Below are 25,362 nucleotides of genomic sequence, written 5' to 3' on the forward strand. Positions count from 1 at the left end.
GAGATCTAGCCCAATCTATGATTAGATAAAGCTGCCAATGGGTCAGGTCTATTAAAAATTAAAAGAACCGAATGAATTTTATTCATTCTGGTTCTGAATTTTAAGGATGTAAACAGATGGGATTTGATTTGAATCAAGGCATATTTGAATCTGATCCAACACTGTTCATGTCGGATCTGATCCAATTGGTTTTAATAGGACTCTATTTGAATTCGAATCCTATTGGTAAGTCGGATTTTCGGATCTGATTGGATCCAAATTGTTTTCTTTAAAAATTAATAAATTATTAAAAGAAAATTGTACTAATTTAAATAAGTAAAAATAAAAAATACAAGTATTTTTAATTATTTTTATCATATATACATTTTTTATAAATAAATAAATAGTATAACAAATTTATAAAAATGTAATATAAAAAATATATTTATAAATAAACAACACATATATATACATATTTTATAAATATATAATACATCGGATGGGATCTTCTCGGATCATATAGGGGTGAATAATCCAAATCCGATCCAAACATCCAACCAAGATTACTCGAATCAAATAGGCTGGATGATCCATCCCATTTGCACCCCTAATTCTGACCCCACAAACACCAGATTAATCAAGAATTGACCTCACCAAAGACCGAGAGATAGATTGGAGAAGGTGGTAGAAGATTATATATTGTTTGTTTCCCTTAGGCTTTTCTTTGGAGCTAAAAGATTACAGAACGATCGAATATCTAGAAACGACGAGAAAGACACTGAACATTCGAGACCTACCTTCTCGATGCCCATAAATACGGAATACGTCCTCTCCTAAATTCGATAATTCATTGTCGATTATCAATCTCAAAAGCCTTCTCAGAATTCCAATCTTGGTTTCATATTCTGTAATCAGCATCCAAGGTTCTGTTAAGTCCAGCATTTCTAAGCTAAAGACAACAACACAAAAGAGAAGAATGTCGCTCATTCCTAGCATCTTCGGAGAACGACGAAGCAACATCTTCGACCCATTTTCTCTCAATATTTGGGACCCCTTCGAGGGCTTCCCTTTCAGCACAATCCTCAGCTCTGTGCCCAATTCGGCTCAAGAAACCTCTGCCTCCGTCAGTGCCCGCATCGATTGAAAAGAAACTCCAGAAGCACATGTATTCAAGGCTGATCTTCCGGGGCTGAAAAAGGAAGAAGTGAAGGTGGAAGTGGAGGAGGGAAGGGTCCTGCAGATTAGTGGAGAGAGGAGCAGGGAGAATGAAGAAAGGAACGACAAATGGCACCGGGTGGAGAGGAGCAGCGGCAAGTTCTTGAGGCGATCCAGATTGCCGGAAAACGCAAAGATGGATCAGGTGAAGGCATCCATAGAGAATGGAGTGCTGACTGTCACAGTACCCAAGGAGGAGGAAAAGAAACCCGAGGTGAAAGCCATTGAAATCTCTGATTAAAAGCATTCAGAAGCGCAAAATAATGGAGTGGGTTATTGGTTGAGAGCCTGCGTTTGTTGTGTGTTTTCTTGTGTCGACTCTCCGTCTATGGTCTATAAAGAATTTTCATTTGTATGTGGGATTCTGTGAATATATGGGCTGAGGAATGAGAATATGTAGAAAAAAAGTAATTTTGATAAATGAAACAGATATTTGGATTGTGATTTTCCTCTGTTAATTCTCACTTGCCATTGCAGGCTCAAAACATAAGACCAAGTTTGGGAATAAGTGATTAGCTTATAAATATGGATCTAACTTTGCTAAAATTGATTAAGTGGTCGAGAAGAGTGTGTTGTTAAGAGAAATTAAAAATCTTTTCATAGCTTTTGATTGAAAATTAACTTCGAAGTGGGGAAACGTTACCAAAAAAAAAAGTTTTAAATTAAATAAGGACTTGGATTACCCTTTTTGTGGCGCTATAGAAGACAGATCATATCTCGTCAAATGCCAGGTAGCTTTGTGGAGGTTAATGGACAATCAGATCCATCAAGAGATGGAAGATAGAAATTGCAAGTAGGAGAATTTTCAATGGTTTTGGGAAAAAATACAACCATTCTGGTTTTTGTGGACGCGAATAGAAATGAAAATATTTAGAAGAATAGATCTTCTAATCCTGAAGAAATTATTTCAAGGGCATGGACCCCTAGGTAGGCAAATTCGATCACTTCAGAGCGTTTAATCGAATTGGGTTAGCTGGATTTCTCCTAGGGTTTGTTCGATTGTTGTCCAATCAGAATCGGAAACGAGTATGTTTTCTAGTTTTGTTCTTCTGGAATGATGATTTTTGTTCTGGAATTTCTTTGGGACTTATGCTTTCTAGTTTTTCTTGATGCTGATCCCTTGTTGGTCTTGGTAGGGGTGGTAATTGGGTGGGTTTGGATTGAGCTTCCATCTAATCCATCTAATATTCTAAACCGTCAATTCATTAATGATCTCATTTAGATAAAATTAAATGAATTGGATTCAACCCAAATTCATTTAGACCTAATCCAATTAATCCAACTCATTAATTCTCCACTTCATTAAATGAGAAACACACAAATTGTAAAACACAAAAAATGCAAAATAGTAAAATTAACAAAAAATTATGATAAAATATATAAATTATAAAAAAATAAAAGAAATTATATAAAAAGTAAAATGAACAGAATTTACCAAAAATGGAAGAAAAAAACAAAACATTACAGAAAAACAGTAGAAATTGCAGAATAGTACAACAAAATTTATAAAAGAACAGAGAAAATGAAGAAAAATGATAGAATTTACAAAATACATAAAAAACAGCAATTAAGGGAAAATAACATAAATTCCAAAAAAAAAAAAAGAAAGATAAAAATTTATAGAAAATAAATGAAATTAGAAGATAATATAACAACAAATAGAAAAGAACAAAAAAATACAGAAAAATCTGGATTAGGGTTGATATTTCTCTTTTTTCTCCCAATCTCTCTCTATATATATAAACGTAAACACCAATATAGACGATTGGAAATAGAGGAACGATGTCTACGATTAACAGGGAAAATAACAGCAAGAGACTGAGACAGTTGTTGAGGTGTAGAAACACAAGTGTAGACAATAGGAAATAGAGGAACCATGTCTACGATTAACAAGAAACACCTATTAATGGAGCTGTAACGGTGAAGGAGCCCCCATCATAGCAAGGGCAATTGACGAGGGCGCGGCGCATATGCAATACCACTGTGTTCAAAACCGGATCGGACTGGACGGTCGGATTGGAAAATCGGGAATTGGTCACTTCATCGGTTTCATTTTCCTTTAAAACCGTTTTTTCTCTCAAAACCATTGATTTTGGTCAGCAAATCGCTAAACCGGCCGGTTAATCATTGGAACCGTTTGGACGGTTTTGACTGTTTTTCAGTTTTTTAATTTTTTTTAATTTTTTTGTCAGAATGGGCCAACCGTTCGGATTGAACGGTTGGACCGTTTGAACCGGTAATGGACCCCTGACCGGTTCGGTCACCGATTTGTTTTAAAAAACCATGTGCAATACTAATCATTTGTACAGCGAGGATAAAAGAATGGAAAAATGGAAACTGGTTTGATTGATTAATTGAGAGAGAGAGAGAGAGTGAACAAAGAAACCCCAATTCTGGGGGGAAGACAAAGGGGACAAATGAATAGTTTGTTTTTGTACCTTTTGGATTCTTTAGGCTGTGCTTCAAAACGACGTAAATATGTAAGGTGTAAAACAGTCCATATAAATTGTAAAGTTGGGTTAATTTTGCACCAACAAATTTACCTTCTTGCAAATAGACTTTTAGCTGTAATGGATGCAAATACAATTCCAATAAAGCATATGACCTTTTTTATCAAAAGCCCACTTAAATGCAAATTTACTTCTTTTTTATTAATGTACTTTTGATTGCGTTTGGAAACGATGCAAATGGAGTATAAATCCCGGTTTAATGTAAATTTGCACTCTGGTTCACATTTGCCTGTATTTGGCAACATTACATTTATACATTGATAAATGACTAGGGTTGCAAGTCGGGCGGGTTGGGCCGGGTTTATAGACAACCCAGGTCCAGCCCTAAAATTTGGGATTAAGGCCCAAGCCCGAGGTTAAGCCCGACTTTCCCAACCTGCCCAATAATTTGATGCACTCAGGTTGGGCTCAGGCCCGGGTCGGGCTCAGGTTGGTCAATGAACCCACTCTAAAATTATACATATATAAATGTATTTATGCAAATATATATACACATATTTATGTATGTATGTAAATATGTATGCAAAATATCTGTACAAATGTTATATATACAAACATGTATGCAACATTTACATATATATGTACAAATGTATATAATTGGGTCAAGCTTGGGCCGGGTTCAGGCTACCTAAGGGCTAGGCCCAAGTTTGGCCCAAAAATAAAAAAGCCCGACTTCTTGGGCCTGAGCCCAGCCCAAGGACCAAAAATCCAAGCTAGCCTGTGTAAAATTTCAGGTTGGGCCGGTTTAGGCTCAGGCTAAATCCACCCAAGTTGCACCCCTATTAATGGCAAACCAATGCATATTTACATTGATAATAAGATGTAAAAGTACACCAATAAAAAAGAAGTAAATTTGCATTCAAGTGGGCTTTTGATAAAAAAATGCATATGCTTTAATGAAATTAATGTTTGCATCCACTACATCTAAAAGTCTATTTTGTAAAAAGGTAAATTTGTTAGTGCAAAACTATCCCAACTTTGCAATTTATATAAATTGTTTTACACTCTACATATTTGCATTCACACTTATTTGCATCATTTTCAAATGCAGCATTTACATCTTATTATCAATGTAAATATGCATTGGAAAATGTGTTTTCTGTCATTTGTCAATGCATAAACGTAGTGTTGCCAAACACAAGCAAAAGTGAACCAGAGTGCAAATTTACCCCGAACCGGGATTTACACTCCATTTGCATTGTTTCCAAGGGCAGCTTTAAGCTCAATTTGCAAAAGAGTACAAATGCAAACATGTATAGGCAAAATACATTCAAAATAATACAATTGTTTTATAATTTTATTTTTTAAATAATTAATAATTATTTATATTATATATTATTTTTAATAAAAAACTAACAATAATTAATTTTAATTAGGGTTGTTCATCAAATCGATGAAACGGTCAAACTAACCAAACCAACTAACTCTACCTGAATTGATCACTTTCTAGTATTACCGGTTAGCTTTGGTTCAACAATTTCCCAACCCAACCAGGTTAGGTTAGCTTCAGTTTGGCTATTTATAAACTGAAGAAAATTGCAATTTTAAAAATTATTTTTTAATAATATCATTATAATTTTTTAAATTTAAGTCTTTTGAATTGACTGACCAAACTAAAAACCAACCCAAATTGATATTGGAGTTTTTAACCCATTGCTGACCTGGCCAATTGAATTGTTCAAACCATTACCTAACCTTGATTTTGGGTTTGGTTCTATTGTAGCCTGCCCTTTGGTCAAAAACCACCCAATTTGGACGCTTCAACCATTGATCCGTTCAATCTAGTCATTGGATTATGGGTTGCACACTTAATGTATATACAAACTTTTAGAGGCCACAACCTTGCACTCTGATGTAGGTGATCTTTTTTGTGGTTTTGTGTAACTTTTTGAGCTCTACAAGTCCTAAGCTACCATGATACACATAAATACTATAAAATTACACAAAACACATAAATACGTAAGTCGAGTTTCCTAAACACTAGAGAAAAACACAACTAAAAATATTCAAACCCCAAAAATTAGAATGTCTCTATCCAATTGGACTTTGAAAGTATGATATCCCATTTGGCTTTGAGTTTGATTATCCTAGACTTGGATGTTAGAATTTTCATTCATTATTAATTAAGTAGGATGTGAATTTAACCATATCTAATCCAACTAAATTTGAAGTCTAATGAATTATTATTTTATGTATATATATAGTATAAGGGAAAATTTCTTATAGGTGTACCTTGTACTTTAGGTGAGTGTCAATTTAGTACCCAAATTTTAAAATGCGGCAATCTAGTACTTGAACTTTCATTTTGTGACAATGTAGTACCTATTGATAATGAACCGTTAGTTATGTATATCACGTGACTTCATATGTGATTTAAGATTTTTGAAAACATGAAAAGAAAATACACTGTTCATCATCTTCTTTCTCAATAAAATGAAACAGAATCCAAAGGACTCACCGCTGGCCACCACCATGGCCAGTGGGAGGATAAAGAGTTAAAGACGTCCATCTAATGGAGCAAAGCAACCATGGAAAATAGGGACACTGACTGCGTTTAAGCCCTTCCGATGGTTGCTTGCTTCATCAGCTCGGTCTGTGGCTGGTATTTGGTGCACCATTTTCAACAGGTTGAATTAAAATGCATCTGATAACCCAACCTGAACTCAGACGATGCAGCAAGAGATGATTCTATTAGTTCTGTTTTGATTTTTTGTCTTCAAATAACGGCTTTCAATGTGTTTGAGGAGTCAATGATGACGGGGAGACCGATGAAGCATTTTGTATGAAGATTTACCCCCATAAAATGATCAGGAGCCACTAGAATGTGGCTAAAAAAAGTAGTTGGATTTCACCGCTGCGAGCTGATTGAGTGTTAGCCGCTGCCTTCGTTGTGTTGAATCGAAGAAGGTGATCAGTGAATTCGGGTTCGAATTAGCAAATTAAAATGGAGTTTTTGATTCTTGCTCGATGGAAGAAAGCAGGAAAACAATGAGGGATGAAGGGATAAGAGGTGTATTGCTAGGAGAAGAGAAGGAGTGTCACCAGATGAACAATGGTGGTGAATAGTAAAAAATTCGAGATTAGAAGAAGAACCCTGAAACCACAAGTGCGTAAACAAGGTCCAAAACTCTTTCCATGCGCTCCTGAGTTCACCTTTCACAGGAGGGGCAGATAATACCCCCATTCGCGAGCAGAGGTGGCTGGACGATGCTTTCTCTGCTCCGTAGTAGTCAGTTAGTTCCCTGTGCTCCTTCGCGAGGGAAGAGAAGATAGCAACTGTAGTCGCCGGGGCAACTTCTGAAGTTGTAACTTGTAGCAAGTGGTAGCAGTGATGGAACATTGGATTTTGAAAAGGTTATCCTTTTTGTTTGGGATTCATTTGATAAAGAAAATTAGATGAAACTTAAGGGGCATCTGTGTCTTTTTCCATGACACTTAACAGTGATTTAACGCCGGATACTTAGATTGTCGCAAAATGAAAGTTTGGGTAATAGATTATTGCATTTTAAAGTTCAGGTACTAAATTGGCACTCGACCTAAAGTATAGGATACCTATCGGTAATTTTCCCATAATATAATTATGTATATAGAGATATCATGTATAATTATATAACACTTATAAATGATAAATTTAATATTTTTTATTATTTCAATAATATTTTAAAATTTTAAATTATTTATGTTTTATATTTTTATTATCCAATATTATTAAGTATATTATAATTATTTTTGTGCTTTTTCCTAAATTTTTAAGTTTTTAAATAATTTTTTATTTAATCTATTTTTAAAATAATATTTAAAATAGGATTTAGTTATTACTTTTTATATTTAAAATATTTAAGAATTATTTATTTAAATAATATCGTTATTTAAAATTTAAAATATTAATTATGCATTGAATTTAATAATCCATAAAATTATAATGTATACTATTATTACATAATTTAGTTATTAAATCTATAAAATATAAATTATTTTTAATTAAAATATAATATATAATATATTCAATTATAATTATTTTTCTACTATTAAAATTTTTTAAAATTTATTATATAATTTCGTTATTTTAACTATTCATAATTTAGTTACATTAAATATTTCATTGCTTAAAATATTTAGTTAATTAAATACTTAAATAACATGTAAAATATTAAAAATGTTTGTTATTTAAATTTGATTTATTTGAAAGATATTACATAATATTAAATATTTTGTTATATATTATTTAGCTATTTTTAATATTTTATTGTTTAAAATATTTAATTATTATAATACTTAAATAGTATTTTATTTTTTTATTATTTGAATATTAAAAAGTGAGGGAGAGGATAAATAGTAATTAGAGATAATTTAGGAGATAAATAGATATTAGAAATAATTTAGGAGAAAGAGGGGGATAGTGGTGACACTTTTGTTAGAGATAATTTAGGAGATAAATAAGGATTAAAGATTAATTATGCTACTTCAACTAAAGATAATTTAAAGATTATTTGAGAGATAAATAGAGATTAAAGATAATTTATAAGAAGTAAATCTCTCTTACTTTATTTAATGGTTGCCTGTAAAAATAATATGAAAAAAAATAAAAAAAAAGATAGACTTCGGGAGATCCCCTGCATTATACAAAACTGATTATAGGAGATCCGCTCTCATCCCTAACTCTATTCTCCTCTACTAACTACTATCGCAAGTTTATGTAAACTTTTAGAAGTCTCAAACTGCCTACTTGAAAACTAACTTTTAGATTCATATAGCATCCAAACAGAACCTAATATTCTAATAAGCCGGAGAGGCCGAGACGGAGACGAAGCCAGACCGGGCGATAAAATATCATAGGTTTGGACAAAAATCAACCGAACCAAAATTACCACCGTCCACAAAATTCAAGCCAGCGGGAGGTTTAAGTGAGGTTTCTTCAGCTCCATCTTCTACTCTGTAACATTTCATTCTCTCTCTCTCTCTCTCTCTTCCTCTTCTTAGATTGCAGAACTGGCTTCGACGGTCTCCTTCACTCCGTATCCTCGCTTTCGAATCCAGAATACATGGAGAAAAGGAGGAAGAAAGCAAGGCCTGAAGGCCCTGAACTCACGGAAAAATCTGGGTTTTGATTTTATTTTTAGCTCCAACATTCGTTTTCACGGAATGGAGCTCAATGAATCGAGTTGTTCTTGCCCTTTCCCTTCTGGGCTTCAATTGCCTTCACTTAATCCGGGGTTATTTGTCAAGTCGTCCCATTCGCGTTCTCTCGAGTTTCCCACCGTGCCGGATTCAGTTGATGATAATTTCATAGAGAGCCTTGAGGAATCAATGAAGTTACAGACAATTACTAATGGGGTTCATCGGCTTTTGAATGGGGAGTCCATTGGAAGAGTCTTTTACGACGACCCACCTTGGATTTCTTCTGTTTTATCGGCTCGTAATTTGAAGGGTCTTGAGGAGGGATTTGGAGATGGTGAGAGAGGAAGACTTCGAGACATGGAGAAAAGGAAGTATAACGCACTTCGCAGAAGACAGATTAAGGTGGAGACTGAGGCGTGGGAGAAGACTGCGGCTGAGTACAGGGAGTTAGAAAGAGAGATGTGTGAGAAGAAATTGGCTCCAAATTTGCCTTATGTGAAGTCTCTATTTCTTGGTTGGTTTGAGCCTCTACGAGAAGCAATCGAGAAAGAGCAGAAGCTGCAGGAATCAAAGAAGCAGAAGGCTGCTTATGCGCCTTACATTGGTTTGTTGCCGGCTGATAAGATGGCGGTAATTGTCATGCATAAGATGATGGGTCTATTGATGACAGGGCAAGAAGAAGGGTATGTTCGGGTTGTTCAAGCTGCCGTTCACATAGGCGAGGCCATTGAGCAGGAGGTTAGTCTTTGACGTTTTTGTTTGTATTAGTTATTGTGTTCAAACTTGCGACGATGAATAGAAAGAACCCAGCAAATTCACCCATTTGAGATAGTGATGAATTATCCCCTGCAATTTATCCTAATAATGAGAAAAAAAAAACAAGGAAACAACAAAAGCTCAGTTGAATAAATGCATGTAATTGTGAATAATATTACATTGTTTATTTCCATTACTTGTGATAGTGTTATGCAAGTCTCATAGTTCATCATCAAGTTGGTGAACCGGATTATTAAGATGGTTGTCCAAGGATATCCCTTTAATCAATAAATGTCACTCCATTGATGTTTGATTTGTTACATATGGAGTGCAGCATGTCTTTGGCAGTTCACTTGGATGTGCCTCTTACGTCCATGATGATTAGTTGCCGTAGATGTAAATTTAGTTGTCAGAAAGAATCGCCATAGGTTCATCTGTGGAAAGCTGATCTAGTGCACTTAGGGGGTGTTTGTCGATATGTACGATTTTGTTTTTCAAAAATAAAAAGAGCATCCGCATCAACAAAACCATGTTTTTTGCTGACGCAGCAGTTTCTTTCTATTGAAAGGCAAAGTCATACATGTTGGTGAACATCCCCTTAGTCACTTGTTTCAGTTAGACTAAGATTGAGGCACTTGCAAGTAGCAACCAAAAACCCTGCTTGTACAAGGACCATAGAAATAGTCAAACTAAGTTGATCAATCAAGTCAGCCGCAGAGTAAAACCCTGTTACCTGGACCAAAATTTTGAAATCTGTCTTTATACTGAATGTTACTTATGTGATGTTATTGAGAAGCACTCAAGCAGCACCAAATGTACATGATTCATAGTAAATGTTGGAAGCATAGTAGATAGTCCAAGCTGAAGAGTTTGTCTTGCTTGCTTGCTTGTCATAATATTGCCTACTTACTTCTTCATGCAGGTTAGAATTCATAATTTCTTGAAGAAAACTAAAAAATACCGAGGTGGAAAAAAGATTGAAGGTCAAGGAGATGACAAAGTAACTAAGGAGCAAGATATTCTCAGGAAACGTGTTAACATTTTGGTGAAAAAGAAAAAGTCGATTGAGGTGCAAAAGCTTGTAAAAAATGAGAATGAGATTAGACCTTGGGGTCGGGATGCCCAGGCAAAGGTTTGCTGCCTTCTGTCTTCTTTTCTTTTCTGAATGTTTAAGAAATTTTCTACTATGCTTTTTATCTACCCTTGATTTTGAAAGACAACTTTTCTGTATGTATGCAGCTGGGAAGTCGTCTAATAGAGTTATTAACTGAAACAGCTTATGTACAACCTCCAGTTAACCAGTTAGGAGATAGTCCACGTGAAATTCGGCCAGCATTTCGGCACACATTTAGAACTCTATCAAAGGAAACAGGGTATGATTTCATTTCTGTCTTCAATAATTCATCCTCAACGATCTTTACCTTATTTGTCCATGAAATAATCAGTCCACTAGGCGACCAATCTGGAGTTCTGGACTATATGATAAGTGCTCCATTTATGAGATTAGCATGGTTTTGAAGTTGTATTGGCTGGATACTTCTAGAAGATTATATGTCAATCATTTTTTCCGTCACTGTTATATCTTACTTGACTGTCATAAAATTTGAACTCTAGTTCTCAAAGAAGATTTTTTAATTGATCTAAGTTTTGGGTGATTCTCAATCAAGAAGTGTGCAACTAGTTAAGATGTTGGGAGTGGACAAATGATCAGCCACATGTACTTTGGTATCGGGTATGGAGCGTTGAGGATGAATTTATCATTAGTTCCATTACATTTTGTCTCGACATTTCATCATGGTTATGATTTTCTTTTTTTTTTTTTTTGTTTTTTTTTCTCCATACAGCCGGAGAGTTGGGAAGAGGTATGGTGTCATTGAATGCGATCCACTAGTTGGTAGAGGACTTGATAGAACTGTAAGTTATCAACTTATTATTCACGGTTGCATTATCCTGATTTGTTTGGGCCACTTGAGATGAAATTGACCATGAAGTTGCTTGCTGTTGCATTATTTGATGGTTGTTTATAAATATGCTTTTTGCATTAATATAGGATCAATATCATAATACACATACTTTGGTAATTGTCAAGGTCTCATGTCTAACTCTGCATGAGTTGATGTTCAGCTTCTAAATGAATATCATATTTTCTATCATATGGAAGAAATGAGCATATTCTGTTGGAAATTTTAAAATATGCATAACCAGCCACTTAAAAAATGTCAGTATCTTGATTTTTCACCCTGTAGCTAATTTCTTGGATGGCTATCTATTTGCAGGCTAGGCATATGGTGATTCCTTATGTGCCGATGTTGATACCACCAAAAAAGTGGAAAGGGTACCATTATCAAGGATGCATATAATGTTGATATACAGTTTCTATTTCCTCCCATCTCAAACCCAACTATTTAATATTCTGGTTTGAAGGATGTATTTGCTGGATGAGAAATTTAATCAGATGCATTTTGTACTATATAGTATCATCCCCTACCCACAACGAATAAAACAAAGAAATACATAAATAGGAAAATACCATTGTCTGGCCCTTCAGAAAGATGTTGACACACTGCTTTTTCAAATTAATGTTATTACCTACATTTAAGCATATGCAATGAGAAGAAAAATATCATAATTTCTTAGCCTAGAATTCAATTATTGGGACAAAGTAGGAAAAATGCTTTAATTGCTTAAGATGAGACTGTATTTCTATTGTCATCATAAGAAAGTAGGGCAAAAAGTAAGTGCAGATCATTTCCAAACTTAAAGGCAGCAATTATCAACATCTTTGTTGTAAGGCGACAGCTGGATAAGTTGAAAAGTGACTATTCTAAGAATAAAAGTCAAGAAATCATACATATCCTGTCCTTATTGATCCTTTTTTTCTATCAGTTATGACAAGGGTGGTCACTTATTCTTACCTTCATATGTTATGCGTACTCATGGGGCAAAGCGACAACAAGATGCGATTAAGAATGTTCCTGGAAAGCAGATGCAAAAAGTATTTGAGGTAATAGTTCCATTTCATTTATTTATCATTAGAATATTCTTGAAGATTAATGATGTCATTACTTTTTCATCTAACTAATAAGGGCTCCACAGGCATTATCTGGCAACATTACTACAGATATCACATCACTGTCCATAAAATAATACTATCTTTCCCCAAATTGTACTGCAGGGTGACCTTTCATCTTTCAATTGATGTGGCCATATACTGTCATATATCATTATGAGCGTGCATTTACAATCCTTGTTTTCAGCATCTTATATCTTATCCACCCATGAACCTGTAACTCTTATTCTTCAATGAAAATACTTGACTTAATTAATCTACTCATACTGAAGCTTCCTGGATATTTGGCTGCAAACATAAAGGGGGATGTTGGAATAATGTTAGAATAACTTAGTTGCAGTTGTTAGGGCCTGTTTGTCCAAATTAAAGTGTTTTTTATTTCGTTTTTTATTTCGGTTATGTCTGTTATTGTACTAAGGGGCACAAGGGTCTTTTCCCTTGTTATTTTTCTGTCGCCCTATATATATTAAATAAACACTGGCGCCGCCAGAATTGTTGCATTGCAAACCCTCTCTTTTCTCCTCTCTTCTCTTCTCTTCTCTTCTCTTCTCTCCTCTTTCACCTATCTCTGGCCGGCTACACTGTCAAGATGGTATCAGAGCAGGAATACTGATTAAAAGAGAGCAGACCGATCAACCCTACTGTCAAGAGAAGATCGATCAACCCAAAGAATAGGTTGAACAGACTAGTAGAAAGGAAATCTGATTCTGGACTACAGAATAGCTACGACTGGTATAGTTCTCCCTCTATTTTTCTCCTCTTTACTCTCCTTGATCATGGGCCGAGTGAAAACCCTATGAATCTGGGGCGGCCGAATGCTATCGAACCTGTGTAACCCTAGTTGTCTTGGATCGTGTGATCCTGTTGGTGTGTTAAGACAACTGTAGGTCAATGCTGACCTGTCTTCTCGATGGTTTGAGTTGACTATAAGCAAGAAGGATCTCTCTTGCTGATTAGTGGCTGTTAGCCATTCTAGAATTCTGATAGGCAGGTCTGAAACTGCCAAATATTACCTCAGTTTTGTCTAGAATTTGGTACGGTTTGTGCACAATCTAGTTGGTAAACCCTAGTATGTGGGTGTGAACTGAATGGAGCATTGCTTTGTGGAGTAAGGAGGGGTCCTAAATCCGGTGTGTGGGACTGAGTAACTGTTTGACCACGTCGACTGAGAATTCTGCTACTTCAGAAATCTCAAGGAGCCACAATGGAGTGAGTGGGGGAATGGATATGAGCTTTCCCATGGCTGTCATTCCCTTTGATGGTCTGAATTACCTTGAGTGGTCTAGGGGGATAAAACTCTACATCACTGCTAGGGGGAGAATATGATACATCAATGGGAGAGTAAAGGAACCGAAGTATGGAAGTGCTGAGCATGATAGGTGGGACCAAGAGAACAGTATGGTGATGTCTTGGCTCTTGGTTTCAATGCTGCCACAAGTAAGGAAGACCTTTATGTGGGCTGAAACTGCTTGTGAGATATGGGAACAAGCGAAGTCCACTTATTCAGAACAGAGACACTATGCCAAGATATATCAACTACAAGTTGAATCTTCTACTTGCAAGCAGGGGGAGAGGAGTCTCTCGATGTACTATTCTGATTTGACATCAATATGGAAAGAACTTGATCACTATCAAAACGTGAATTGGAAGTGTGATGAAGATGCAAAAGCCTATAAGTCATTTGTATCACAGCAACGCGTGTTTGCCTTTCTCCTAGGGCTGAATCAGTCATATGAGTCCATCAGGGTACAAATCTTGGGTAGTAAAGACTTGCCATCAGTCCAGGAGGTGTATGCCTTGGTGCAGTCAGAAGAAAGCAGAAGAAGTGTGATGAATGGTGTAGAAGGGGAGTCAGTTGCCCTAGCAGTCCGGGGAAATTCAGATACAAATGTTGGAGGTGGTTTTAAAAGGGGTGATACTCAGAAAAAAACAGAAGATAAAAGCAAGCTTTGGTGCACTCACTGCCAGAAGACACGACACACTAAAGATACATGCTGAGATCTCCATGGAAAACCTAAATGGGCACATGATTTGGGTAAGAAGTCAGCACCGGATCAGGGCAAGAAACCAACCCAGCAGAATCAAAGAAGGTATAACTCAGCTAATCTGGCATCGACAGAGACTAGTCCTTCCGTAACTCAGGAGAGACATCCCGGTTCTGACCCTAAGGAAGATATTATCAATTCCTTCCGTGAACATTTGGAATTGTATGGTAGGACTCTCCGCCAGGTGGATTCTGGGCCTACTCTTTCTACCTCATTTGCGTCTACATCAGGTAATGCCACGACCTTCCATGTGTCATCTCATACTACTGATTCACCTTGGATTATTGACTCTGGAGCCTCAAATCACATGACCAGTAAGTCAAATTTGTTCCAGACATATAACCTTCTCTCTGGGAGAGATAAGGTAAGACTGGCTGATGGTTCTTTTTCTACCATAGCTGGCCGAGGCACCATATCTCTCCCACTTGGCCTTACTCTTCCAAATGTCCTGCATGTTCCGAAATTACCTATTAATTTGTTGTCCATTAGTAGTATTACTCACTCTTTGAACTGCTCAATCACCTTTTTTCCGTCTTCATGTGTGTTTTAAGATTTGACCTCGGGGAAGACGATTGGTAGAGGAAGCATGGTGGATGGTCTCTACGTGTTGGAGAATAATGCTGGTCTAGTGGCGACTGAGTCCACAAGTTCATCAAGTGAGAGTCATGCCTATTTATGGCATAGTCGTTTAGGTCATCTTTCTTTTGAGTCGTTAAAAGTTATGTTCCCAAAGTTGTTTGAGTCCTTGTCAGTGAGTCAGTTACAGTGTCAAACTTGTCAGTTGAGTAAGCATTGTAGAAGCTCTCTACCTTTAAGAAATAAAAGATCTGAATTTCCCTTTCATATTGTTTATTCTGATGTTTGGGGCCCTGTTACTCTACCTACTGCGGCTGGCTATAAGTATTTTGTTACGCTGATTGATGATTATTCTCGATACACTTGGGTTTATCCTATGCGATCTCGAGATGAAGTGCCACAAATTGTGAAAGATTTCCAACGCGTGGTGTTCACTCAGTTCCAAATGGAAATTCATATTTTCCAGTCGGACAATGCAAAGGAATATTTCCATAGTGATCTCACGAAGTTCTTTAATTCGAGTGGGTCACTTCAGCGAAGCTCTTGTGCCAGGACACCCCAACAAAATGGTGTGGCTGAACGAAAAAATCGTCATCTACTCGAAGTTGCTCGTGGCTTGCTGATTCATATGAATGTGCCAAAACAGTTCTAGATGGATGCAGTATTGTGTGCGACATATATCATCAATCGCATGCCCTCTCGGCTACTAGAGTATAAGGCCCCACATCAGCTCCTGTTCCCTACAGCCCCGTTGTCCACCATTCCGATGCGTGTTTTTGGGTGTCGTTGTTTTGTCCACAACCTCTCACCTACTCGTGGTAAACTTGACCCTCGGGCTATTCCTTGTGTTTTTCTTGGTTACCCCTCATCTCAAAAGGGGTATCGTTGCTATGATCCCATTGCCCGCAAGTACTATGTTTCCATTGATGTCTCATTCTTTGAGAGTCAACCGTTCTTCTCGGTTTCTCCTCAGGGGGAGAGTAGGGTTGAGGAGAAATAGGCGACGACTCAGATTCAACTACCTCCTTTACCTGATCCTCCTCTGTTCCGAGTTTTCCATCGTCGTCATAAGAGCCAACAGAGTTCAAGAGCCGTGGAGCCGGACACTATGCAACCAACATCATCGGATTCACCCGAGGTAGATCCGTCTCATCAGCCAGGTACACTTGCTCCCATTGCTCCTTTAAATGTTGATTCACATGTCCCCAATGATCTTAATATTCCTATTGCTAAGAGAAAGGGTGTTAGATCTTGTACCACTAATCATCCTATCTCTAACTTTGTGTCCTATGAGCATGTTTCACCCTCGTACCGTGCCTTCCTCTCCTCTGTGGATAGTGTTCCCATCCCTAAGACCGTGGTAGAAGCTTTGTCAAAACCTGAATGGACAGATGCAATGCAGGAAGAAATTGATGCCTTACATAAAAATGGTACGTGGGAGTTGGTAGATCTTCCTAAAGGGAAGGAACCAGTGGGGTGCAAGTGGGTGTTCACAGTGAAACACAAAGCTGATGGAACTGTTGAAAGGTACAAGGCTAGACTGGTAACAAGAGGCTTCACACAGGTATATGGAGTGGACTATGCAGAGACTTTTGCCCCTATAGCGAATATGAACTCCATCCAGATTCTCCTTTCCTTGGCAGCAAATCTTGACTGGGATCTTCACCAATTGGACATCAAGAATGCCTTCCTGAATGGTGACTTGGAAGAGGAGGTGTACATGACCCAACCCCCAGGGTTCTGTGCTAGAGGCAGTGAACAAAAGGTGTGCAGGTTGAAAAAGTCCCTATATGGATTGAAACAATCACCTCGGGCTTGGTTTAGTAAGTTCCATGTAGCAGTCCAACAAATGGGATTCAAACAATGCCAGTCAGATCATACCTTGTTTGTAAAAAGAGGTGAAGGTAAAATTGTAGCTCTTATTGTGTATGTGGATGACATAGTGATCACAGGAGATTGGGAGGCTGAAATCCAGAGTAAAAAAATTCATAGCTACTAAATTTGAGGTGAAGGATCTAGGCCCCTTACGATACTTCCTTGGAATTGAAGTTGCCTGCTCTCACAAAGGCATCTTTATTTCCCAACGGAAGTATGTACTAGATCTACTAGAAGATACAGGCAAGTTGGGGGTAAAACCATCTGATTCACCTATTAAACCTAATCACCATCTGGGAGACAGTCAGGGAGAGTTTTTGAAAGATGTAAAGATGTTCCAGAGACTCGTGGGGAGACTTCTGTATTTGTCTATGACCAGGCCTGATATTGCCTATGCAGTGGGTGTCCTTAGTCAATTCATGCACAGCTCGATGACAACTCACTTTGAGGCTGCAGAGAGGATCTTGAGATATCTCAAGAAGTTTTCTGGAGCTGGTTTGCTGTTCCAGAAACACAGTCACTTAAAAGTGGAAGTATATACTGATGCAGATTGGGCAGGAGCAGTCAATGACTGAAAGCCCACCAGTGGTTATTGTGCCTTTGTAGGAGGAAACCTTGTCACATGGAGAAGCAAAAAACAAAGTGTGGTGGCTAGATCTAGTGCTGAAGCAGAGTATAGAGCGATGGTTCATGGGGTTGCGGAAATCATGTGGATAAGAAATCTGTTAGGTGAACTAGGTTTTGCAGTAAACAATCCTACTTCACTCTACTGTGACAATAAAGCAGCCATCAATATTGCTGCTAATCTAGTTTTGCATGAAAGGACGAAACACATTGAAGTGGACAAGCATTTTATCAGAGAGAAACTTGAAAGTGGAGAAGTGTGCACACCATATGTCAACTCGGAAGAGCAACTTGCAGATATCTTCACCAAAGGTCTTCATCATGTGCGGCACAAAGATTTGTGTGACAAGTTGGGCATGATTGACATCTATGCTCCAACTTGAGGGGGAGTGTTGGAATAATGTTAGAATAACTTAGTTGCAGTTGTTAGGGCCTGTTTGTCCAAATTAAAGTGTTTTTTATTTCGTTTTTTATTTCGGTTATGTCTGTTATTGTACTCAGGGGCACAAGGGTCTTTTCCCTTGTTATTTTTCTGTCGCCCTAACAACTGGTGCCACCAGAACTGTTGCATTGCAAACCCTCTCTTTTCTCCTCTCTTCTCTTCTCTTCTCTTCTCTCCTCTTTCACCTATCTCTGGCCGGCTACACTGTCAAGAGGGGACTTTTGCTGAAAGCATATCTATAGGCAACACATGGAAACACACTTTACATTTGAAGGGCCAAAATCGAGTCTGAGGGCACTGGGCAAACACTTTGTGTGAGTAAAAATGTCAAAGGTTAGGCCTGTATCCAGTCTACCCCTCCTAAGGCCCCAGATAGCTGGACCAACATTGGGTAATGGCCTTTTAGAACAACTTTTATATGTTTAAAATAATGAAAAATGGGCAGATCATCTATTCCTTTATTGCCTGGTAGCTAGTGGGGTGTAACAAAATCATTTTGGCAGTCTCTTGGAGCTCGGTTGGTGTTGGACAAAATCACTTGGGAATCATTTAAAGAACTGGCAGTTAGGGGGTCTTTAATTGGAGGGGAAAAATTAGAATGCTATCCAGTAGCTGTAACTTCGTGAATTTGGAAGGAGAGAAATCTCAGGATTTTTGAAGAAAAGAGTTGTTCATGCCAGGAGCTGATTAGGAGCTTATGGGAACACTTAGATCCTGGCTATCAGTACAGGAATAATTGAAAGACATTCTTACCATGCATATTTTAATTCTGAATTGCTGTTTTATTGAAAAATGTTCAGGCTAGAGTAAGCTGACTACCTTACATTTTTTTTATCAGTAATGGAACTTTTTGAATGATAAAGTATATACAAGGATTAGAGCCTGGAGCTGTCAATTGGGAGTGATCTGAGTGTCTGACATTTATTTATTTATTGTTGATTAATGACAGAACTTTGTGAAAATCAATAAATGGATAAAGTGTGTGCAAGGATTAGAGCCTGGAGCTGTCAATTGGTTGGGTCTACCCAATAGAACCAAACTGATAATGCCAATTATGGTTCTGAGTTTTGTGTCCTGATTATAATTTGACCAGGACCTGTTTTTTCTATTTCGAACTGATTAAGACCCAAACTGATTATGTACTCAATATTGTATAAGGGTCTCATGGTTTTCTTGTAAACTTTGTTATATTTTATGTCTAAAGGGGTAAATTTCATACACTATATGAGATAATTTTAGTTAAAGAAATACTTGTTTTATCAACATATAAGCATTTTGGTATTTACTGGCACTTTTATTAAGGTTATATTTATCAAAAATGAAATTCCAAGTTGTCATATTATAGGTAATTATAAATGTCAAGTATAATCTGGTCTAATTGGGTCTGAATCAATTATCCCGATTAATAATTGGTTTAGTTCTGGTTCTGAGTTGTTCCCAATTATAAATGGGTCAGGACCATTCCATGCTGACCCAAACCCAATCTGATCCATCGACAGGTGACAGCTCTATACAGCTCCAATTATAGGTCGGACCAGCTACCTATCCCAAATAAGAAGTATTACAGCTGTACCTGACTTTTTTGTACAGTGACTCAAAGCCATTTTTCTTGAAAAGGATACTGCTTATCCCTTTTTATTGGTAATGATCAGCTTTTTATTTTTTTATTTTTTATTTTTAAAGAAGAAGATAATAAGAATTACAAGGTGAAGCATCATCCTCCCCAATAATAATGAAGATAAAGAGGTAGACCTGTGCTACTCACCCCCATATGATACAATATTCCAGTGTCCCATTCCCAAAACCCTCCTCTAATCTAAGGGATGAAATCCCCGGTACAAGGCCTATCGTCTTATCTGTTTTTTTTTTTTTATGAATGAATATAATTTATTAATTCAGAAAAGGCAGTACAGGGAACTCAAAAGAGGCACGAGCTGTTACCTCTTCAGGGCAGTATTACATCAAATAAAAAACAGAATTAGTCATAAACACAATTACAAAGCAGCCCAAAATAAATGTTCCCTATTTGCCCCCTGCTTAGCTAATCCATCCACTAAGGTGTTTGCTGATCTTCCCTCCCAACAAAAGGTAACTGTCATATTTCTTGCAAACCAGTCGACTTTCATTAATAAATATTTGTGTCGCCACATGGCTGAAGTTGGATCTGTCAGCCATCCCACAACAATTTGAGAGTGTCCTTCAACTACCAAATGTTGAACTCCTAATTGTTCTGCAATCTGAATACCTTGTACCGCCGCCAAAATCTCTCCTAATCCCACAGGACCTGAAAATAAGGCTAATATATTGCTCTCCGTATCTTTTAGCACCCCTGCTATTCCCGATGGGCCTGGGTTTCCTTGGCTGCTGCCATAAAAAATCAGCTTTACCCATCCTTCAGGCGGAGGGGTCCACACTGCAGAAACCCTGTCCTTCCTTGTATGGCTGCTAGCCAACACTAACCAATTTCTCCAAAAATCATCAAAGGAAAAAGTATGAAAGAGATCCATAGTTCTCAGCCAATGAATGGCCCTAGTTAAGATGCAATCCTCAACAGCCTGAGTGCTTCTTTTCTTTCCTTGAATATTCTTGCATTCCTTTCTTCTCAAAATGTCCACAATGCGGCTGCTCTAATACATCTCCACATCATTTTTCCGTTTTTTGTAGGCCACACAAAAAAATAAGGATAGAATAGCTGACTTAAATCCGTGGACACATTTCACCTTCACCCAAACAAAGAAAAAATCCAACTCCAAATGGCTCTAGAAAAGGAACAAGATACAAGTAGATGAGAGCAATCCTCCCCATTAGCTCTGTAAAGTACACACCAGTGATTGGATAAACACATGAAAGGCCTTTTCTTTTGCGAGCAGTCCAAGGTATTAGTCTTTCTATAAAGCACCTCCCAGCAGAAAATAACAATTTTGGTGGAACAGGTCTAAACTAAATCTTGGTCGAAAAACCCCATTGACTTGGGGAGGAGGAAAGGGACTTAAAAAAAGAAGCACAAGAGAAGTGCCCTTTTGGATTAGGGGACCATAATCTCACATCCAAACTAAGAGGGTCCAAAAAGACACTGCCAAGAAAAGACAACAGATCTGAGACACTGTTAAGTTCATCATCCCTCAAACCTCTCTGAAAGCCAAAATCCCAAGTTAAGGATGAAGGTGAAATAGGAGATGGAAGAAAATGAGAAATAACTTTTTCCTTGTAAAGGGAGATAGAAAAAAGAGAAGGGAATTGGTCCTTTAGAGCAGCAGTCCCCACCCAATTGTCTTCCCAAAATAAAACAAGGTTACCGGAATTGACATCATACCTGACAAAGTTGAGAAATTGAGGGAGGATACTTTGGATTGCTTTCCAAGGAGATGCCAACGTTGCTTGTCTTGATACACCTGCATCCCATCCGTTTTTCAGTCTTCCATGTATACTAGCTATCACTTCATGCCACAACCTCTCTCTTTCTCTAGGCCACCTCCACAACCATTTTTCTAATAGGGCTTTATTCTTGAGAGTTAACCTACCTTACCCTAGTCCACCTTTCTCTTTGCTCCTACAAACTATTCCCCAATTAATTAAATGATCTTTCTTTTCCTCCCTTGGCTCCCAAAGAAAATTTCTCATTAACCTCTCCAGCTTCTTAGCCTCCCTATTAGGTATCCTTAAAATGGACAAGAAGTAGACCGGTAGGTTTGCTAGGGTTGCTCTCAATAAAGTCACTCTACCCCCTATAGAGATATAGTTTCTTTTCCAAGCCGCTAACCTTTTCTCAAAATTTTCCAAAACTAGATTCCAAAAACTACTTTCTCTTGGGTTAGCCCCTAGAGGGAGACCTAGGTACTACAAGGGCCAAGAAGAAACAGGACAACCTAGACAATTTGCCACAGACTGAATAATCCCCTCATTCATATTGACACCAACTACACAACTCTTATCCAGATTTATCTTCAAATTGGAGACCTTCTCAAAATGTTGTAACAATGCTCTAAGGTTCCTCACTTTTTGCTTGTCACCTCCTTCACAAAATATTATGATATTTTTTATGAATAATAATAAGTTTATTGATTCAGAAGAAAATTAGAGTGAGTTCATACATCATCCCAGTGAGAGGCGCGAGCTGCAACCCCTCCTTGAAACTTACAAGTAAACTAGGAAAGAAAAACAAGAATCACAACTGCGCCCAAAATAATTCTTCCCTATTTACCCCTTGCTTAGCTAACACATCTAACAAGGTATTTGCTGATCTCCCCACCCATTGTATAGTGACCAACATATTCCTTGTCAACCAACTAAATTTCTTCATTTCATTCTTGTATCGCCACATAGCCTCTTCATAATTTTTCAACCAACCCACCACCACTTTGGAATCCCCCTCGATTATTAGTTGTTGTACCCCCAGCTGGTTTGCAAATTGGACCCCTTGTACAGCAGCTAAAAGTTCTGCCCTGATGGAATTCCCAATTCCCAAAGGACCCGAGTAGAGCAACAAAATCTCTCCCTTCTCATTTCTCAAAGCACCCCCCACTCCGAATAATCCTAGATTACCTATGCTGCTTCCATCAAAGTTCAACTTAATTGAGCCTTCGGGTGGAGGAGACCAGCTTGTAATTGATTTGGCCTTTAAAGATGAACACTTTGCTACTACTGACCAATTTCTCCAAATGTCATTAAAGGAGAATTGATGAAAGATTTTCAAGGTCTTCAGCCAATGTATTGCCCTGTTTAACACACAATCTTTCAAATCTTGGCTGTTCCTTTCCTTATCTTGAAAAATTCTGAGATTCCTCTCTTCCCAAAGAGTCCAAGTCAAGGCAGCACGAGCACATATCCACATAATTCTCCACAGCACGAGCATGTGAACTTCTGCTAGTAGACTCCAACTACCCCCAAACAACGAAAGTAGCCAAGCCCAAAGGTCTGCAGAAAAGGGACAAGATACTAATAGATGGTAACAATCCTCACCGTGAGCTCTACAGAGGATACACCAATTAGGAGAAATACAGAGAAAAGGTCTTCTCTTTTGTAGGTTGTCTAAAGTGTTTACTTTCCCATGGAAAACTTCCCAACAAAAAGCCATAATTTTTGGGGGGACTGGCATACACCAAATTTCTTTTGACGAAAAGGGTTGGTGAGTAGAAAGTTGAGAGATGGACTTGAAAAAAGAAGCACAAGTGAAGGTTCCATTGGGTCTAGGAGTCCAAACCCTCTTATCTGGCTTGGAGGGATCCAAACAAACTTGATTAAGACACCCAAGCAAAAAAGAAAGAAACTCAATTTCAGCATCCCTAAGTCCTCTACGAAAACCAAAATCCCAAGTAGGATCTAAGGGTGTTCCCAAGGGTGAAACAAATTTTGAGACCACCTCTTTTTTGTACAAAGAAATAGAAAAAAGCGAGGGGAACAAATCCTTTAACGGTGAGTCTCCTACCCAAATATCCTCCCAAAAAAGGATAGAGTTGCTAGAACAAACTTCATACCTGATAAAATTGAGGAATTGAGGAAGGGTGTTGTGAATAGCCTTCTAAGGTGTTGCTAGGTTAGCTTGCCTCGATATACCAGCATCCCATCCATTCTCTGACCTCCCATGAATGCTTCCCACCACCTCATGCCACAATCTCTCTCTTTCCAAAGGCCATCTCCACAACCATTTCCCTAATAGAGCTTGATTCTTTCTAGTTACCCTCCCAATTCCCAAACCCCCCTCTTCTTTACTTCTGCACACAATTTCCCAATTAACCAAGTGATCATTTTTCTCTTGTCCCGGCTCCCATAAGAAGTCTCTCATCAACTTCTCTACCTTCCTAGCTTCCCTAACTGGTATCCTAAAGACAAACAAATAATAGGTAGGTAAGTTAGCCATGGTAGCTCTTATTAGGGTAATTCTTCCTCCTAAAGAGATATAGTTCCTCTTCCATGAGACTAATCTCTTCTCAAAATTTTCTAACACTAGGGTCCAAAATCTACTCTCCCTAGGATTTGCCCCTAAAGGAAGCTCTAAATATGACATAGGCCAAGCAGAGGTGGAACACTCAAGACACTCCGCAATAGCCTCGACCTCCCCTACCTCCAAATTTATACCTGCTACGCAACTCTTTTCCAGATTTATTCTCAAATTAGAGACAATTTCAAATCCTTTTATTAGCACCTTTAGGTTTGCTACCTTTTCACTAAGACCTCCTTCACAAAAAATCATTAGGTCATCTACAAACTGAAGGTGGGTGACGGGGACTTGGTGTCTCCCTATTCTCCAACCCCTAATGGCATCTTCGCTGTCAGCCTTAGTAATGATCCTACTAATCACATCAGCTACTAAGGTAAAAAGGAATGGTGAAAGTGGATCCCCTTGCCTGACACCCCTGCAAGCTGGAAAAAAATCCCTCACTGTACCATTTACCAGAATAGAGTAGTGACAAGTACTGATACACCCAAAGATCCAACTACACCACTTGTCCCCAAATCCACCATTTCACATAACCTCTAATAGAAACTCCCAGTCCACCAAATCATAGGCCTTTTCAAGATCCAATTTACAAATGAATCCTTTCCTACTAGACCTTTTCATTTCCTCCACACACTCATTCGCAATTAAGATCTGATTTGTTATTTGTCGCCCTTGGATGAAAGCCCCCTGAGTTTCACTAATGATGGTAGGGAGGACTGTTTTGATCCTCAATGAAAGCACTTTAGCCAAAATTTTATAGATGCTTATCACCAGACTAATAGGCCTATAATCTTTTGGGTGGTTGGCATCATTCTTCTTAGGTATCAAGGCCAAAAATGTGGCATTAATTCTAGGGCTTATAGTGTGATTGTCTACAAATTCCTTAAAGACTTCAGTTAGATCCTCTTTCAACACCTCCCAACAGTCTTGATAAAAACCCATTGTAAAGCCATCTGGACCTGGAGCCTTGGATCTATCCATTAGAAAGACAACTTTCTTAATCTCTTCTTCTTCGAAATCCCTTTCCAGCCACCTTGCCACTCCTTCATCAATTCTTGGCCAATCCACCCTTTCCATGATTGTTCTCTCACTCAAAGGCCTTCTACAAATCGATTTGAAGTGGTCCACAAATTTTCTGGCTATGTCATCCTGGTTGGTAATCACCTCCTCTCCTATCTCTAGCTTGGTCACAAAATTCTTTCTTTGTCTCCCAT

The 25,362-nt window shown here is 37.9% G+C and overlaps 1 protein-coding gene and 1 pseudogene across 1 annotated transcript in view; both read left to right on the top strand.

Annotated features, from left to right (window-relative positions):
- The first annotated feature begins 504 nt into the window (after nt 1–504).
- Nucleotides 505–1,652, top strand: LOC148843451 (18.2 kDa class I heat shock protein-like; annotated as a pseudogene).
- Nucleotides 1,653–8,555: 6,903 nt separating this feature from the next.
- Nucleotides 8,556–25,362, top strand: part of LOC148843452 (DNA-directed RNA polymerase 3, chloroplastic-like) — a 55,671-nt gene continuing 38,864 nt past the window's right edge. Inside the window, exons 1-6 of the mRNA XM_088956868.1 lie at nt 8,556–9,560; nt 10,501–10,710; nt 10,818–10,951; nt 11,423–11,492; nt 11,855–11,913; nt 12,465–12,582. Coding sequence (XP_088812994.1) covers nt 8,847–9,560; nt 10,501–10,710; nt 10,818–10,951; nt 11,423–11,492; nt 11,855–11,913; nt 12,465–12,582 — 1,305 coding nt within the window. The 5' untranslated portion in view covers nt 8,556–8,846. The remainder of the gene's footprint in view (nt 9,561–10,500; nt 10,711–10,817; nt 10,952–11,422; nt 11,493–11,854; nt 11,914–12,464; nt 12,583–25,362) is intronic.

This window comes from Nelumbo lutea, chromosome 8, assembly GCF_056320005.1.
Source record: "Nelumbo lutea isolate HS-2025 chromosome 8, American lotus-T2T, whole genome shotgun sequence".
Taxonomy (NCBI): Eukaryota; Viridiplantae; Streptophyta; class Magnoliopsida; order Proteales; family Nelumbonaceae; genus Nelumbo; species Nelumbo lutea.